The sequence below is a fragment of the Oncorhynchus keta genome, chromosome 11, assembly GCF_023373465.1.
Source record: "Oncorhynchus keta strain PuntledgeMale-10-30-2019 chromosome 11, Oket_V2, whole genome shotgun sequence".
Lineage (NCBI taxonomy): Eukaryota > Metazoa > Chordata > Actinopteri > Salmoniformes > Salmonidae > Oncorhynchus > Oncorhynchus keta.
In genome coordinates this window covers 17,215,815-17,233,347 of record NC_068431.1, presented here as the reverse complement: position 1 = coordinate 17,233,347, position 17,533 = coordinate 17,215,815, and the positions used below count along the sequence as shown (strand labels likewise).

The 17,533-nt window shown below is 40.4% G+C and overlaps 1 protein-coding gene across 13 annotated transcripts in view; it reads right to left on the bottom strand.

Annotated features, from left to right (window-relative positions):
• The window catches only part of LOC118389837 (phosphatidylinositol-binding clathrin assembly protein-like), a 59,338-nt gene that overhangs the window by 4,874 nt on the left and 36,931 nt on the right, over positions 1-17,533 (bottom strand). For 5 of the 13 annotated variants that reach the window (XM_035779718.2, XM_052529632.1, XM_052529634.1 and 2 more), the window contains 9 exons: positions 14,052-14,135; positions 13,617-13,697; positions 13,272-13,382; positions 10,753-10,851; positions 9,623-9,653; positions 9,417-9,516; positions 8,592-8,615; positions 3,890-3,949; positions 523-627 (listed from right to left, as the gene is read on the bottom strand). In XM_035779718.2, coding sequence (XP_035635611.1) covers positions 523-627; positions 3,890-3,949; positions 8,592-8,615; positions 9,417-9,516; positions 9,623-9,653; positions 10,753-10,851; positions 13,272-13,382; positions 13,617-13,697; positions 14,052-14,135 — 695 coding nt within the window. Of the gene's footprint in view, positions 1-522; positions 628-3,889; positions 3,950-5,697; positions 7,630-8,591; positions 8,616-9,416; positions 9,517-9,618; positions 9,654-10,752; positions 10,852-13,271; positions 13,383-13,616; positions 13,698-14,051; positions 14,136-17,533 lie in introns of those variants that run through there. The other 8 variants (XM_052529640.1, XM_035779723.2, XM_052529633.1 and 5 more) reach the window with 7 other exon arrangements.

The window sequence follows — 17,533 nt, the reverse complement described above, 5'->3', positions numbered from 1 at the left end:
GAATCAGACTTAGATAGCAGAGATCAAATCCAATTTTGGAATTAAATTTAAATAAACTTGCCGAATTTAAATGGAATTGACCCCATTCTGATAGATACTAGTTCAAGGACGTGGACAATTTAGCCAGGCACCTCTCCTCAGAAAGCAAGAAGAATATAATAATAATAATATATGCCATTTAGCAGACGCTTTTATCCAAAGCGACTTACAGTCATGTGTGCATACATTCTACGTATGGGTGGTCCCGGGGATTGAACCCACTACCCTGGCGTTACAAGCGCCATGCTCTACCAACTGAGCTACAGAAGGACCAGAAGAGTTGGGATCTGCTCCAGGGTGAAATTTCCCCTATGTACAGATCTATGATCAGCTTCCCCTCACCCATTCCTAGCCATAGCCATTAGTGGGGGAAATTCTAAACGGACCTAAGATCAGTGTCTAGAGGGCAACTTCACCCTACTCCTTGGCATCCATTCAGATGAAAGCTCCTGGGGAAGGGAGTAGAATGGAGAGCACCTGTACCTGTGCTCCTGGGGCTGGGCCAAAGGGGTTGGCCGGCCTCACAACCGGTTGGCTGTACATCATGGTGGGTTGGTTTATCATGGCCATGGAACCCATCTGGGGAGGCTGAAGAAAGAGAAACAAGCAAACAAAATTAAAATTGTGAAAATCAAAACGACATCCTGCTGAAGAAATGGCAATCATTCTGACATAACTGCTTGTGTTATTCCAGTGAGATATGACGGGTTATGTAGTAGTACGATGTCTCAGTCTGTGCAGTGGAATTTGAACAGAATAAAATCATTGTTTAAGTTCCTCGGCTGATTTGACTCTGGTGACAAATTAACTGTAGTTCAAATATACAGTAGCTCCTTAATGAGACAAGCATTGGACAGTAAAAGTTAACCACTACAGCTGAATCAGCCCATCTTGTGAGGCATTGAGAGTATGAGTAGCGCTTGGCATTGTCAATCATTACAAGACATCTGTCACTTTTCCATTTGAATCGTCATGAACCCTTTGGCTCGTCTATGGATGTAGAAATTAACGAGAACATAGTTTACACTATACTGTGCAATACACTGCCACAAATTGGTCTGGGTGTTACATGCTTCAAAAGCCAAACAAACACTGATTAAAAACATAAAAAGGTATTCTCCATAGAAATATAATGAAAAAAAAATGGCTTAGGAACCTATATCCCTGGCAATTTGACTGGTAAAATCATGGGTACAGTCACAATGGCTACCTGGTATTGAAATGCAATTATTTCCATGGTAATGTAGGAATGTTCATTCAAATGATGTGGCTCATGCAACGGAATATTTTTTGCAATATCAGTTGAGTTGAATTAACAAATCACAGCACATATTGATGGGTACACTTCCTGTTTTACTTCCTGATTTGCACCTATGGCCGTTATTCCATAATTGCCTTGAATGGGGACGCCTGTTCTATTTATTCTATGGTATACATGCGGTAAAGAGGTCAATCAAACCCGACCAAAACAATGGAACTGCAATGGAAACGGTGGGGGAAAGATCCCGGCAGCTCTTTAACCACCCACAACATCACCGCCGCTGACAAGAACACCAGCTCTCTCACCACCAACTCATCACTAGAGTAGGGCTCTGATGGTCATGGAATTTTGCCTGGCCGTCCAGTCTTCAGTTAGTTGTTTGTTACACAAAAATATATATTTTTTTAAACAAAACGTTTTGACAGTTGTTTTATTTTCATGATGGTCTTCATCCATAATCGTCGGTTACACGATCATACATCAATTGTGCCAGCCCTACACTGGAAGTCAACCAAATCTGTGCTACTGCAGTATTATGCTGGTGAAATAGTACATTTTAATTATTGTAAGGACTTGGCCTTTTAGCTTCTTTAAAAGCACAGGAATGGTCACCTTTGCATTGGAAAGGCCTGTATTCATAAAGTGTCTATAAGAAGGAGTGCTGATACAGGTTCAGGCCCCCTCGGGCCATTCATTATAATCTAAAAAGGCTAAACTGATCCTACTATGATATGCTTTATGAACCCGGAACCTGGAGTGAGCCAGTGTTAAAGGATACATTTTTTTGCAGAAGTCAACGTAGCAAACAACAAATTGTCATTTGTTCAAAGAAAGGGGAATGATAATTTCTTTCTGACAAACAGAAGGCTTAGAGATGTAAACAACATCAATTAATGTACTGAATGTGGTACTCACAAAGCTCCAAAAAGTTCTGCTACAGTATGGTGCAACATTCTCAGAACGTGTAAAAAATAATGTTAGATATACAGTACCAGTCAAAAGTTGATACACCTACTCATTCCAGGGTTCTTCTTTATTTGTACTATTTTTTACATTTTAGTATAATAGTGAAGACATCAAAACTATGAAATAACACATGTGTAATCATGTAGTAACCAAAAAAAAGTGTTAAACAAATAAAAATATATTTCATATTTGAGATTCTTCAAAGTAGCCACCTTTTGCCTTGATGACAGCTTTGCACACTCTTGGCATTCTCTTAACCAGCTTCATAAGGTAATCACCTGGAATGCATTTCAATTAACAGGTGTGCCTTTTTGTGGAATTTCTTTCCTTCTTAATGCGTTTGAGCCAATCAGTTAGGGGTGGTATGTATACAGAAGATAGCCCTATTTGGTAAAACACCAAGTCCATATTATGGCAAGAACAGCTCAAATAAGCAAAGAGAAACAGCAGTCTATCATTACTTTAAGACATGAAGGTCAGTCAATCCAGAACATTTCAAGAACTTTTAACATTTCTTCAAGTGTAGTCTCAAAAACCATCAAACACTATGATGAAACTGCCTCTCATAAGGACCGCCACAGGAAAGGAAGACCCAGAGTTACATTTGCTGCTGAGGATAAGTTCATTAGAGTTAACTGTAACTCAGATATTGCAGCCCAAATATATGCTTCAGAGTTCAAGTAACAGACACAGCTCAACATCAACTGTTCAGAGGAGACTACGTGACTCAGGCCTTCATGGTCGAATTGCTGCAAACCACTACTAAAGGACATCAATAAGAAGAAGAGACTAGCTTGGGCCAAGAAACACGAGCAATGGACATAAGACCGGTGGAAATCAGTCCTTTGGTCTAATGAATCCAAATTTGAGATTTTTGGTTCCAACTGCTGTGTCTTTGTGAGACGCAGAGTAGGTGAACGGATGATCTCCGCATGTGTGGTTCCCATCATGAAGCATGGATGAGAATGTGTGATGGTGCTTTGCTGGTGACACTGTCTGACTTATTTAGAATTCAAGGCACACTTAACCAGTATGGCTACCACAGCATTCTGCAGCGGTAAGCTCAAACCAGATGGAATGGCGTAGTGGGACTGTCATTTGTTTTTCACCTCCAGGCTGTGTAAGGGTTATTTGACCAAGAAGGAGAGTGATTGAGTGCTGCATCAGATGACCAGGCCTCCACAATCAACTAACCTCAACCCAATTGAGATGGTTTGGGATGAGTTGGACTGCAGAGTGAAGGAAAAGCAGCCAACAAGTTCTCAGCATATGTGGGAACTCCTTCAAGACTGTTGGAAAAGCATTCCAGGTGAAGCTGGTTGAGAGAATGCCAAAGGTTTGCAAAGATGTCATCAAGGCAAAGGGTGGCTACTTTGAAGAATCTCAAATATAAAATACATTTGGATTTGTTGAACACTTTTTTGGTTGCTGCATGATTCCATGTGATATTTCAGTGTTGATGTTGTCACTATTCTTCTACAATGCACACAACAGTTTTAAAAATATAAAAATCCTTGAATGAGTAGGTGTCCAAACTTTTGACTGGTACTGTATATATAAAAAAGGGTTCCGAGGCATGGCTTCATGAGATTGAAAAGATAAACCCCCCCCCAAACTACTTACCATTCCATATGCCATCATTCCCGTCGGCGTCGTTGCAGGGAAGGCCATGACAGATGGTGCCTGAAATGACACAAGCAAAGATGATCACTCAATGAACCAGGACACTTTTACAGAAAGTTAGTCATCTTATATGCAGTCAGTTATATGCTAAGTCTCTTTGGGTAAAAGCGTTTCCTAAGTGGCAGTGCCTATATAAAGTCTAGGCCCCCTCCATAAAAATGTATTAACTAAAATGGTTGTCGCACAAGATTTCATCCCCTTGGTTTACGCAAGCCTAAATTAGTTCCAAAGTCTAATTTGGCTTAACGAAGTTAAGTTAAATTATATGGAATCACTCTGTATGTAATAATAGGTGTTGACATGACTTTTTGAATGACTAAGACAGACAGAACATTTTCTGTAGTTGCGGATCAGACCTGCACAACAGTCAGGAGGAATTTTGGACCATTACCCTTTACAAAACTGTTTCAGCTCAACAATATTCTTGGGATGTCTGGTGTAAACTGATCTCGAGGTCATGCCACAGCATCTCAATCGGGTTGAGGTCAGAACAGACTGGGCTACTCCAGAAGGCGTATTTACATCTGTTGAAGCCATTCCGTTGTTTATTTACTTCAGTGTTTTGGGTCGTTGTCCTGTTGCATCACCCAACTTCTGTTGAGCTTTAATTGGCGGACAGATCGCCTAACATTTGCCTGCAAAATGTTGTGATAATCTTGAGAATTCATTTTTCCATTGATGATAGCAAACAGTCCAGGCCCTGAGGCAGCAAAGCAGCCCCAAACCATGATGCTCCCTCCACTATACTTTACAGTAGAGATGAGGTTTTTATGTTGGTGTACTGTGCCTTTTTTTCTCTCCACATAGTGTTGTGTTCCTTTCAAACAACTCAACTGTAGTTTCAACTGTCCACATAATATTTTGCCAGTAGCGCTGTGGAACATCCAGGTGTACCTTTGAAAACTTCAGACGTGCAGCAATGCTTTTTTTGGACAGCAGTGGCTTCTTCCATGGTGTCTTCCCATGAACACCATTCTTGTTTAGTGTTTTACGTATCATAGACTCATCAAAAGAGATGTTAGCATGTTGCAGAGATTTCTGTAAGTCTTTAGCTGACATTCTAGGATTCTTCTTAACCTCATTGAGCATTCTGTGCTATGCTCTTGCAGTCATCTTTGCAGGATGGCCACTCCTAGGGAGAGTAGCAACAGTGCTGAACTTTCTCCATTTATGGACAATTTGTCTTACCGTGGACTGGTGAACATCAAGGCTTTTAGAGATACTTTTGTAACATTTTCCAGCTTTATGCATGTCAACAATTCTTAATCTTAGATCTTCTGAGATCTCTTTTGTTTGAGGCATGATTCACATCAGGCAATGCTTCTTGTGAATAGCAAACTCACATTTTGTGAGGTTTTTTTTAATAGGGCAAGGCAGCTCTAACCAACGTCTCCAATCTCGTCACATTGATTTTGACTCCAGGTTAGCTGACTCCTGACTCCAATTAGCTTTGGAGAAGTCATTAGCGTAGGGGTTCACATACTTTTTCCAACCTAAACTGTGAATGTTTAAATTATGTATTCGGGCAAGAAAAATACAATAATTTGTGTGTTATTAGTTTAAGCACACTATGTTCGTCTATTGTTGTGACTTGCATGAATATCAGATCAAATTTGCTAACAAATGTATGCAGAAATCCAGGTAATTCCAAAGGGTTCACATACTTTTTCTTGCGTGCAACATGCATGGGCCCTCAGTCAAGTATTGAATTTCAAGCACAGATTAAATGACAAAAACCAGGGAAAGCATAAATTACAAAAACATTTTTGAAACCATAAAGAAGGGCAATGGTTGGTAGATGAGTAACAATAACAAATCAGGCATTGAATCTATCTTTAAGCATGGTCAAGTTAATAATTATGCTGTGGATTATGTATTAAACCACCCAGTCACAAAGATACAGTTGTCCTTCTGAACTGAGCTGCAGGACAGGAATGAAACTGCTCAGGGATGTCACCATGAGGCCATTGGTGATTTTAAAACAGCTACAGAGTTCAATGGCTGTGATGGGAGAAAACAGAGGCTGGATCAACAACACTTTAGTGACTCCACAATTAACAACCTAAATGACAGAGTGAAAATAAATAAATACAACAAATATTCCAAAATATGCATATGTATGCAACAAGGCACCAAAGTAATGCTGAAAAAAAACAAAAGCAAAAGGAATAACATTTTTGGCCTAAATGCAAAGCCTTATGTTTGGGACAAATCCAACACAACATCAGTGTAACTGCCTCCTTATTGTCAAGCATGGTGGTGGCTGCATCACAGGGAGAGGATTTCACCTTTCAGCAGGACAGTAACCTACAACAAAGCCAAATTTACACTGGAGCTGCTTACCAAGACAGTGAATGTTCCTGCTTGAAAATCTATGTCAAGACTTGAAAATTGCTGTCTATCCATGATCCTGAACAATGTGACAGAGTGCTTGAAAAATCTTTGAAAAGAATAATGGGCAAATATTGCACAATACTGGTGTGCAAAGTTCTTATGAGACTCACCCTAGGAGACTTACAGCTGTAATCACTACCAATTGTGTTTAACACCTATCTACCAGGTATATTAGTCTTTTATTTTTCATTCACCTTTTTATATTAGAGTTGTGTATGTTGTGTAGATCGTGGACAAAATCAATTACATTCATTTTAATCCCACTTTGTAACACAAAATGTGAAGAAATCCAGGCGGAGTGTCAACTTTCTACAGGCACTGTAACGTAGCGTAAATAAATAGTTTCATATTCATGTTTAGTTTCATATTCATGTTTCGTTAATGAATCACTTTTACAGAATAACAGGTGCAAACTTAGTAAATTTGGTCCTCTCCAGAAACAACCCACCTGAACAATGTTGTCTTTGTTCAGCTCTCTGACAAGCTACAATTGTCCAATTCACATGCAACACGTCATACTCAATGCCTGCCTGCTTCCACTTTGGCAAGACTAATGGAACATCTGGGAACCATTTGTTGCTTGCTTGTCCTTATTTCCCCTAGTTTACCCTTACAGTGTATGTTAGGTCTAACCAGAAGAGCTGTGTGGGAATCTTAAGCACAGAGAGAGCCCTGAAGCAAGAAGCTGTTACTTGCAGGTGCAGAGCTGCTCTGCTGAAAAAGACAGAGGGGGGCTTTTATAGAGGAACTGCTAGACTATCACACAGCCCCCACAGTAGTAATTAACAAACACTGATTTGTTTCAACATCACAGGCATTCAGTTGCGTGAAAAAGGCACACTTGTGAAGGAGATATTTAATCAGCAATCAAGCCATTGAAAAGGGTCAGAATTATGGATGTACAAAGAATAAATGTTGGGGTAATTACAGTCAGCACTTGTTTCAAATACCCAAAAGTCCTTTTTCAACTTCTCACTTTGATCACAAATGCTTTGCATAAAAGCATACTCAGCAGGCAATATTTCAGTCATTGCAGAAATTTGCTTGAATAGTAAAATATGGGAGGATCACCAGATACTATTTAGAACAACCAAATGGAAAGCAGTCATTTTCAACAAAAGGAGGTGATGTGAGGAACATTGACTGTTGGTGATGTTATCCGAGTTAAGCAAGGTAGAACTTTATACAAATCAGGGGGTGATAACCAAATCGGGATAGGGTATGTCTCGCTAGCCAGCTTTGACACTGTGGTAGATAGGCTTCCAGTCAACATGCTGTTTTGCACCCTGTTCAGAAGAAACAACCACGAGGGGAGAATGAGGAAAAGCCTTACGGCAAAGTAATATCTGGTGAAAACGTTTTAAAAAAGAAAGAAAAAAGTGTGAGTTATCAACCATGCTGTTACCTAAGATCATACCCCAGTTTCTCTTTTCAAATCAGACTTGTCCGTATCAATAGACAAATATACCATGGTCTTTCAGTATATTTCCATAAGTGTTCACTTGATAATAGCTGAAACGTTCTTTTTGGGGGGGGTTCTGAATGTTAACCACTCACAAAACATGCTTTTTTGGGGAAACCCTTCACTTGAGTCATTAGGCTTAGATGACCAAGTCTTAATAATGATGTTTGAAAGTGTCGTGAACAGGTGAGATCAGCTTACGGAAACTGAGTTTAATAACTGAGTTGGGGTGGTCTAGCGGTTAACACCATTGCCCTCAACACATAGGAGAAGGGCACACAGTGGCTAAAAATGTGTTCTTATTGTAGAAATTCAGATATATCCTAAATATTTTCTCACGGCTCACATGTCATGTTATAACTGTCATGATGTCACAACAGTCATGTAATTATTATACAGACAGTATGTGACCCTCGTGACGCAGGCACTGAGCAAGGTGTGACCAGAAGTTCAATAACAAAATACGACAAAGGATGTTTTTTTTCTACAGTAGGTCTAAGACTGTCCATGGACACTTGTACCATTCTAATGGTCTACAGACATGGTTGTCAGACCTAGTATAAACCAGCCTCTGGAGAACAAAGGGCTGCAATAAGGAGGAGAGGAAAGCCAGGACAGGTCATGCTGTGGGTTCTGTGTTAGATTGAGGTCAACAGGTCAGAAGAAGCCCATGGTGCAGACCACACCGGTCAGAGAGAACACGTGGCTGGGTGAATGTGTGGGGTTAATACCAGGCATGCCAGCTTTGGTCAAAGAGCAGGAAATAGTACAACCATTGAGACTTACGTATTGTGGGAAATGCATGCCGTTCTGTATTTTTTCCCCAGGAGAACATTTATACAATGCAAAAGACATTTGAGACACAGATTAGAAAATATTGTAACAACAATGTTTAGTGAACACAGAGAAAAACCACACACACACACACACACACACACACACACACACACACACACACACACACACACACACACACACACACACACACACACACACACACACACACACACACACACACACTGGTGCTTTCTGTCCATATGATTTGAATGCATCAGGAACTTAAACCAAGCAGTGTTTGTGTTGGATAAACAATTCCCAAAGCAGATGAGGAAAAAGCACATTTCTTTTCATAAATCATATTATTTTATAGGATCCATTAGCTGACACTAATGGTGACAGCTTGTCTTCCTGGGGTCTGACAAAAGGAAAAAGACAGACAAAATACTTTACAATTTACATATACAGTGTATTCTGAAAGTATTCAGAATACCTTGACTTTTCCCACATTGTTACATTACAGCCATATTCTAAAATGGTCATTTTATTCACAAATAAATTCATTAAAAATCCTACAATGTGATTTTCTGGATTTTTTTTCTCATTTTGTCTGTCATAGTGAAGTGTACCTATGATGAAAATTACAGGCCTCTCATCTTTTTCAGTGGGAGAACTTGCACAATTGGTGGCTGACTAAATACTTTTTTGCCCCACTGTACATGTCAGTACATATACACAAGTAGCAGTACGATTAATATTGATCAATGCATTACAATTTTGTGATCAGAACTTTGGATACTATAGTAAAGAAAGACTTATTCCAAACAAACTTACCATGGTGGCAGGGTTCCATGTGGTAGAGGGAGCACTCTTTGGTTGCCAATTGTATCCACCTGTCAACTTCTTCTCACCAGGCTGACTCCAATGAATATCACTACATAAGAAATGGAAATTGTAATTATTTTCATTCAACTGCAATATATCAGTATGGTAAAAAATTATAATTAGTCATTCCAGTTCCGTTATCATTGCATTCTTACTTTTTTGCCACACCATTGCCAATCCCCAAATCTAAAAAGGAGAGAGAATACATTGTTAGTTGAGCGCATAGTGCCGCTGACTTGACCATCTCTCATTAAAATACACCAAAAGAGATAGCATGTGACACTTCATCTGGCAGCTGGTCTGCTAAAATGTTAAGTATCAATAGCACATATGCAGCAGACCATTATTTCTAGCACACCAAGACAGTCGTGAAGAGGGCACGACAAAACATATTATATTTGGCAAGGGTCTTCAGATCCTCAAAAGGTTCTACAGCTGTACCATCGAGAGCACTGGTTGCATCACTGCCTAGTATGGCAACTGCTTGGCCTCTTGACCGCAAAGAACTACAGAGGGTAGTGGGTACAGCCCAGTACATCACTGGAGCCAGGCTTCCTGCCATCCAGGACCTCTACACCAGGCGGTGTCAGAGGAAGGCCCAAAAAATTGTCAAAGACTACAGCCACCCTAGTCAAAGACTGTTCTCTCTGCTACTGCACGGAAAGTGGTACAGGAGAGCCAAGTCTAAGTGAAAGAGGCTTTTAAACAGCTTTTACCCCCAAGATATAAGACTCCTGAACATCTAATCAAATGGCTACCCAGACTACTTGCATTTACACTTTTACTACTCTGTTATTATCTAAGCATAAGTCACTTTAATAATTCTACCCACATGTATATATTACCTCAATTACCTCGACTGACTGGTGCCCCCGCACATTGAATATTTTTTATTTTTTATTTTACCAGGCAAGTCAGTTAAGAACACATTCTTATTTTCAATGACGGCCTGGGAACAGTGGGTTAACTGCCTGATCAGGGGCAGAACGACAGATTTGTACCTTGTCAGCTCGGGGGTTTGAACTCGCAACCTTCCGGTTACTAGTCCAACGCTCTAACCACTAGGCTACGCTGCCGCCCATCTGTACCGTTATCCCTGTATATAGCCTCACTATTGTTATTTCACTGCTGCTCTTTAATTATTTGTTACTTTATTTCCTTTATTTATTTAAGTATTTCACTGTAAGGTGAAACAGGTGTAACCTGTTGTATTTGGTGACAAATAAAATGTGATCATTACAGTATGGTGGGAGTAAGACCTAAGGAGCACGTTGATGATACATACTGCCCACAAGGTTGGCCAAGGACAAGTCCAGGTCATCCGATACCAGTTTCCCAAGCTGCTGCCCGTTTGGGATTAGCCCCTGGCTGGGCATGGAGGCCACTGTGGGTTTGAGGACACCACCTAAAACATTATTAATAAAAAAGGAAGAAGGGTGGGAGAGGGAGGGGGTAAACGACAGAAATCCACAGACGAAACAGGAAATGTGATGTGGTTCATGTGAGCGGTGGGAAGCAGATGTTGCACGTGAAAATGACAATAAGTTTGCTGGCGCAGTTCAGGGCTGAGGAGTGTGTCATCAACTCACCCAGTCATGTGCCATGAAACAGCCAAAGCCCAAAGTGTGTGTTCACCCAATGGACAAGGGAGAGAAACAAAACAATGGTGAGATTGTGAGTGAAGCACCGCAAAACCCAAACATTAGATGCATGTACACCACCGGTCAAAAGTTTTAGAACACCTACTCATTCAACGTTTTTCCTTTATTTTTTACATTGTAGAATAATAGTGAAGACATCAAAACAATGAAATAACACACATGGAATCATTTAGTTACCAAAAAAAAGTGCATCTAAAATGTATTTTAGATTCTTCAAATAGCCACTCTTTGCCTTGATGACAGCTTTGCAAATTCTTGGCATTCTCTCAACCAGCTTCATGAGGTAGTCACCTGGAATGCATTTCAATTAACAGGTGTGCCTTGTTAAAAGTTAATTTGTGGAATTTCTTTCCTTCATAATGCGTTTGAGCCAATCAGTTGTGTTGTGACAAGGTAAAGACACGAAGGTCAGTCAATACGAAACATTAAGAACTTTGAAAGCTTCTTCAAGTGCAGTCTCAAAAACCATCAAGAGCTATGATGAAACTGGCTCTCATGAGGACCGCCAAAGGAATGGAAGACCCAGAGTTACCTCTGCTGCAGAGGATAAGTTCATTAGAGTTTCCAGCCTCAGAAACGGCAGCCCACATAAATACTTCAGAGTTCAAGTAACAGACATCTCAACATAAACTGTTCTGAGGAAACTGTGTGAATCAGGCCTTCATGGTCAAATTTCTGCAAAGAAACCACTACTAAAGGCCTAAAAGTTCCAACTGCTGTGTCTTTGTGAGACGCAGTGTGGGTGAACGGATGATCTCCACATGTGTATTTCCCACCGTAAAGCATGGATGAGGAGGTGTTATTGTGTGGGGGTGCTTTGCTGGTGACACTGTCTGATTTTAGAATTCAAATTCTAAATAAGATTTTAGAATTTGTAGCGATAAGCTATCCCATCTGGTTTGGGCTTAGTGTGTCTGTCATACATCCAGGCTGTTTAAGGGCTATTTTACCAAGAAGGAGAGTGATGGAGTGCTGCATCAGATGACCTGGCCTCCACAATCCCCCAACCTCAACCCAATTGAGATGGTTTGGGATGATTGGACCGCAGAGTGAAGGAAAAGCAGCCAACAAGTGCTCAGCATATGGGAACTCCTTCAAGACGGTTGGAAAAGCGTGGATCTGATTGAGAGAATGTCAAGAGTTTGCAAAGCTGTCATCAAGGCAAATGGTGGCTATTTGAAGAATCTCAAATATACGATACATTTTGATTTATTTAACACTTTTGGTTACTACATGATTCCATATGTTGTATTTCATAGTTTTGATGTCTTCACTATTATTCTACAATGTAGAAAATAGTACAAATAAAGAAAAACCTTTGAATGAGTAGGTGTTCTAAAACTTTTCACCGATAGTGTATGTGTACATTCTCCACTCTTCACTATACACTTTATTGAGCACCAAAAGGCACTTTGCTGACAAATGCACCTTTCTGTGATGTACTTATGACTTCGTAGGCATAACTACTCAGGGGCAGAAGGCTATGTTGAGAGAAGTTGAAATGGTGTCAATACTCATTTCCTATGCTCTTCCATTTCATGCAAGATTAGCCAATGTGATGGAGAAGTGTTATATTGCAGTGAGAAGATGAGGACAGCACTACCCTGACTCTTTGGGTTCTGTTCATGACAAACTGTCATGTTCCAGGCCCTGGCCGTGGCAGTGAAATAATCAAGAATGTATGGCTAAAGGAGCTCGGAGGCACCGGAGCAGACCGTGCCAGTTATGAAACCCGCCACGTGTCGAATGACAGACAGGTAATTGAAAATAGTGCATGTGAATCCCTGAGGGAAGGCTTTCCCATGCAAAATAGCAACAACAAAAATAAACATAATGCTACTTTTGGAACATTTCAAAGCAAATCATTCATGACCATATCTCATGGGGGTACATTTTCTCAATCATTGATCAAGCACTCACTGCAAGTATTTTGAATTCCTTTCCAAAACATCCAAGCCCAGCGATGGCCCATGAGGTGAGATGCCCCTCGTCACGAGGTGAGTTGGGCCCAGTGGGCAGCAGTGTGGAAGTGATCTAATTGCTGATCCTAGATCTGTGCTGAAGGGTAACTTCTATGTGGCGCTTGTGCATGTGAAGAGAGGGATGGGGAATTGGGGGAGATCGGGAAATGTATAATCCTTACCAGCAGAGTCAACATTGTTGGCGGAGGCTGAGTTATTGCCAAACACAGAGTCAAAGTTGACGTTAAGGCCTCCGGCGGTCTGGGGCTGCGTGATGGAAGACACTGAGAATCCTAGTTAAGAGGAAGCAAAAGTGTTGATATTAGCTGAGGCATTAATCGAGCTATAAAGCTTTCTGATGCAAAACGGAAGTCTTTATTTCGCTTGTTAACTTAAGTATGATGGTGCCGTCATCTTTGCAGACACCCTTCTTGTCCATTTAAATATATTCTGTACACCCAATAAGTTTCTTTTCAGGCCAGAGAGTAGACAGGGGGCAGTAGGAATGGCAAGCCCCAGGTACCTACCTCCAAATAGACCAGCTACAGCAGAGGGCTCAGACTGGAAGAGAGGAGTGGTAGGGTATGATGCTGGCCCACAGAAAGAGTCTGACACAACCAGAGGCAAGCAGGAGGGGAGAAAGGCAAAGAGATGGGGTTTTAGAAACAAGATTAGAAATAACGAAAAACACAACAAATGAAATGTAGTATAGCTCCAGAAAGGTAAGCAAGAAGATCAAGTCAAATAATATATATCAGCAGTTTGAGAAAAAGGAAGATAACTAAAAAATGTTTTAAAGCCACCTCAAACAAAACACAAAATACTAAAATGTTAGCACTAAAGGAAAACAGCCATCAGGGAAGCAACTAGACTAGAGCAAACATGAACCCGGTGTAAGTTCGGGGTCCTATGCTTCCAGGAGTTTTCAGAAAACAGGTCAGTCAGGTTCCCGGTCATAGTACCTGAGATAAACTGCTCTATCCGCACTGGGTGCTCATGATCAGATGCAATGGAAGAGCTCGAAACAATAAAGGGATTGTAATGATCTGGAAAATTAAAAATAAAATGAAAATTCAAATCAACAATGTGGATTGTTTTTGTTAACACTTAAAAAAAAGCAACAAAAAAAGAGACAGAAGTTGTAAAGTGACATGCGATGAACACATAGGTAATGAAACGTAGCGAATGTAAATATTTTAAGGCCCATGCTCTAAATAACCTAATCAGTCAGCGGCATGCCACGGCACACAGTCAAACAAAAACAAATATACAGTAACAGCAAGGTTTAGTTAATGGTGCTAGCAAGCTTTGACAAGGACCACACGGCTGAAATGCGTCAGCTTAAAAAAAAAAGCATCATAAACTTAAAACCTTGTAGCTGTGGTCATTAATGGGAAAGGCTATCACCATTCCTTGTTTTTTTAATACCAAGGATGTACAACGACCATGGCGCTTGTAACGCCAGGGTAGTGGGTTCGATCCCCGGGACCACCCATACGTAGAATGTATGCACACATGACTGTAAGTCGCTTTGGATAAAAGCGTCTGCTAAATGGCATATATTATTATTATTATAAGCACCCGATTCCTGAAAAACCTTTAGTAGCATCAGTACATCTAAATACCACATCATATACAGTATGTAAACACAAATTGTACGCACCCACACACACACTGTGAACAGCCCCAGACATTCACTGTTGAATTCTATATTCCCCTTCAGAATACTGGAGTTCTGAAGCAAGCACTTTTGACTCTGCATCAACTCAAGGGGCAATCTGCAGTGCTACATCCATTGTTGGCCTTCAGTCATGATATGTACCCACTGAGTCTTGAAGAATATACCTTAGAAATACCTCATGAGCTTAGTTTAATTTCATTCCGCATCAGAACACAAAATAAGCGTGTTTTATTTACCGCAATGTTTGTAAACAAAGTAAATGTAAACAACCACTGTATAGCCTCAAAACAATAATGTAGATATCATGGATGGTCAGTCCTTGCATCCATAGCTCTGTCTATTAATTTGAGAGTAGTTTAATTTCTCCAGCCACATCCCTCAGCTTTTTACGAAAAAAGGGGCGGGGATTAAGCTTTTGCGTTATTGTTTCAATTGCTGATGCCGCTTTAGTATCACTTTTGACACACACACACACACACACACGCACACACACACGCACACACACACGCACACACGCACACACGCACACACGCACACACGCACACACGTGTGTTGTAAAGGCTAGGAGAAAGACAAGTAACGGTGAAAAGTCCCCAGTGTCCGGCCTGGAGCATTAATTCACGAGTTCTGCTGGCAGCTTCAAACTAGCAGTGCCAAAAGCCCTGGTCTGCACTAGAAAGCCCCAAAAATTGACGGACGTATTGGGCCATAGAATTTGTTTATTATGATTAAGTTTGATCCCCACAGTGAATGATTTATAAGTTCGCTACAAATGGAGATATTTAATTAAATAGTGATCCATTCTGATCACTGCGTTTGTTGTCACACAGGACCACGTGCCGAAACAGACCCATCACAGACCGGCAGGCTATGAGGAGGCTCGCGTCCTCATGCCATAGACACTAAGGTTAACCCGCTCAGGCACGCTGAAAACGACTACATCGACCATGATCCTTTGCTAGTTACAGGCACTTTCACCATGATTTTAGCTTTTTTTTGTTGGTGCCATTCAGTAATATGCCGCGCTTCAAATGTAAATAGTTTCCGGCTTCATGCACCATCGGGAGTTTTCCATAGGAATACATGGCTGATGTCAAAGCTATCACCATCTAATGGGTTTTATGTCTATGGAATGGTGAATTCAGGCTGAATATGACAATGGGAGACATGTCTGACAACACCATAACAGACAAAGAAAACTTAACACTAAAAAAATGTAAATGTTGTTTACCACCAAACATTTCACGAGTGGATGTCCTAGAACTAACACCATCGAAAGAAACAACAGGCAGATGAACCACATCGACAACAGGATGTGTACGGAAAGGGTTAAAGTTTGGAATAGAGTCTTCGACAGCTTCTGTATAAGTGAAAGGATCTACACAGGCAAAGGGGACAGAACAAAAAGAAGTTAGAAGAGGACGGCGAGTCAAGTCAAAGGAAAGCATGCAGAAACACAACACCGGGTGCGGCTGAACATAAACCCCATGCCCCAGACAGAATTCTCCATAAACTGTGATAGTATCACAAATACTCCAAGTAGCATTGCAAGGAAACGACTATTGAAGTAGACTTGGAAACAAACAGCCTTATGTTGTCATCTAGAGTCAAAACAATCTTTGCCAAGCTATAACAAACAATATTTTACGTAAAGCAGGTTATTTCATCACATGCATCTAGTGGTTATACCAAAGGCCATACTGAATTTTAACATGACATTTAAGTAATTTAGCAGAAAAACAGCGACTTCGTTAGTGAATTCATCTTAAGATAGCCAGGTGGAAAAGCCAGGTGGAAAACCACATGTCAGTCATAATAAGTACATTTGTCCTCAATAAAATAGCTATCAGCAAAGTTAATGCGAGTGGAAAAGAAGAAGAAACATGGACACCATTCGATAATGTTCACTTCTAGACATGACACAAACCAAGACAGCCTTAATCCATGTAACCTACACTTTACCGTCCTTATTGGAAATATTCAATTGGACCAAATGCAGCACATTTGCTTTAAAAACGTTTTTGAAAAGTATACTTTTATCAAGTCAAAAAAAAAAAAGTTGTGTACAATTATAAATAACAAGCATACAAAAATAAATAATTCTAGCTTCAAGTTGATTAACCTGAAACTTTGCAGGACTGACAAAAAGTAACAGTGGATTCATACTGTGACTACAATTCATACAGTGACTACAAGAACCCGAACAGTATATTTGTAAGTGAAAAGGAAAACACAGTTAAGTAGGTTTATCTTATAATTTCAACCTTATCATTATTTACTTTCCATTGACACATGACCCTGAATTCCAAAGCACACACAACATTACAAGGCACTCCAGATAAAGGTGCCTCTTAATTTGGCACCTGCATCACGAGGTTTAAATACAAATGCCATGAATGGTGAACAACAGGTGTCATAGCAAATCAGAAAAGGTCAGTTACTAACTTTAATGATATGAATAAATAAGGTTAGTCATGATACAGACCGTTATTTTAGAGTTGCTGACAAACTGGCAAGCTACTAAACTGATAATAAGATTTCAGGAGCTGTTTCATTAGACTTCAGTATAGCTTTTGACTTGCCAGACAAACACTACGCCACACCCACTGATGTTAGTTTCTTCTCCGCAATGAGTCTCGATCTGAGTACCTCCCATACGATTTCTAGAATGGAAATACGTTCTAGACCGTCTGATTGGTCCTAGAAACCGATGGATTGAGTCAGAGACAGCACACACGTGGGTAATGCAACGTTTTGAAAATG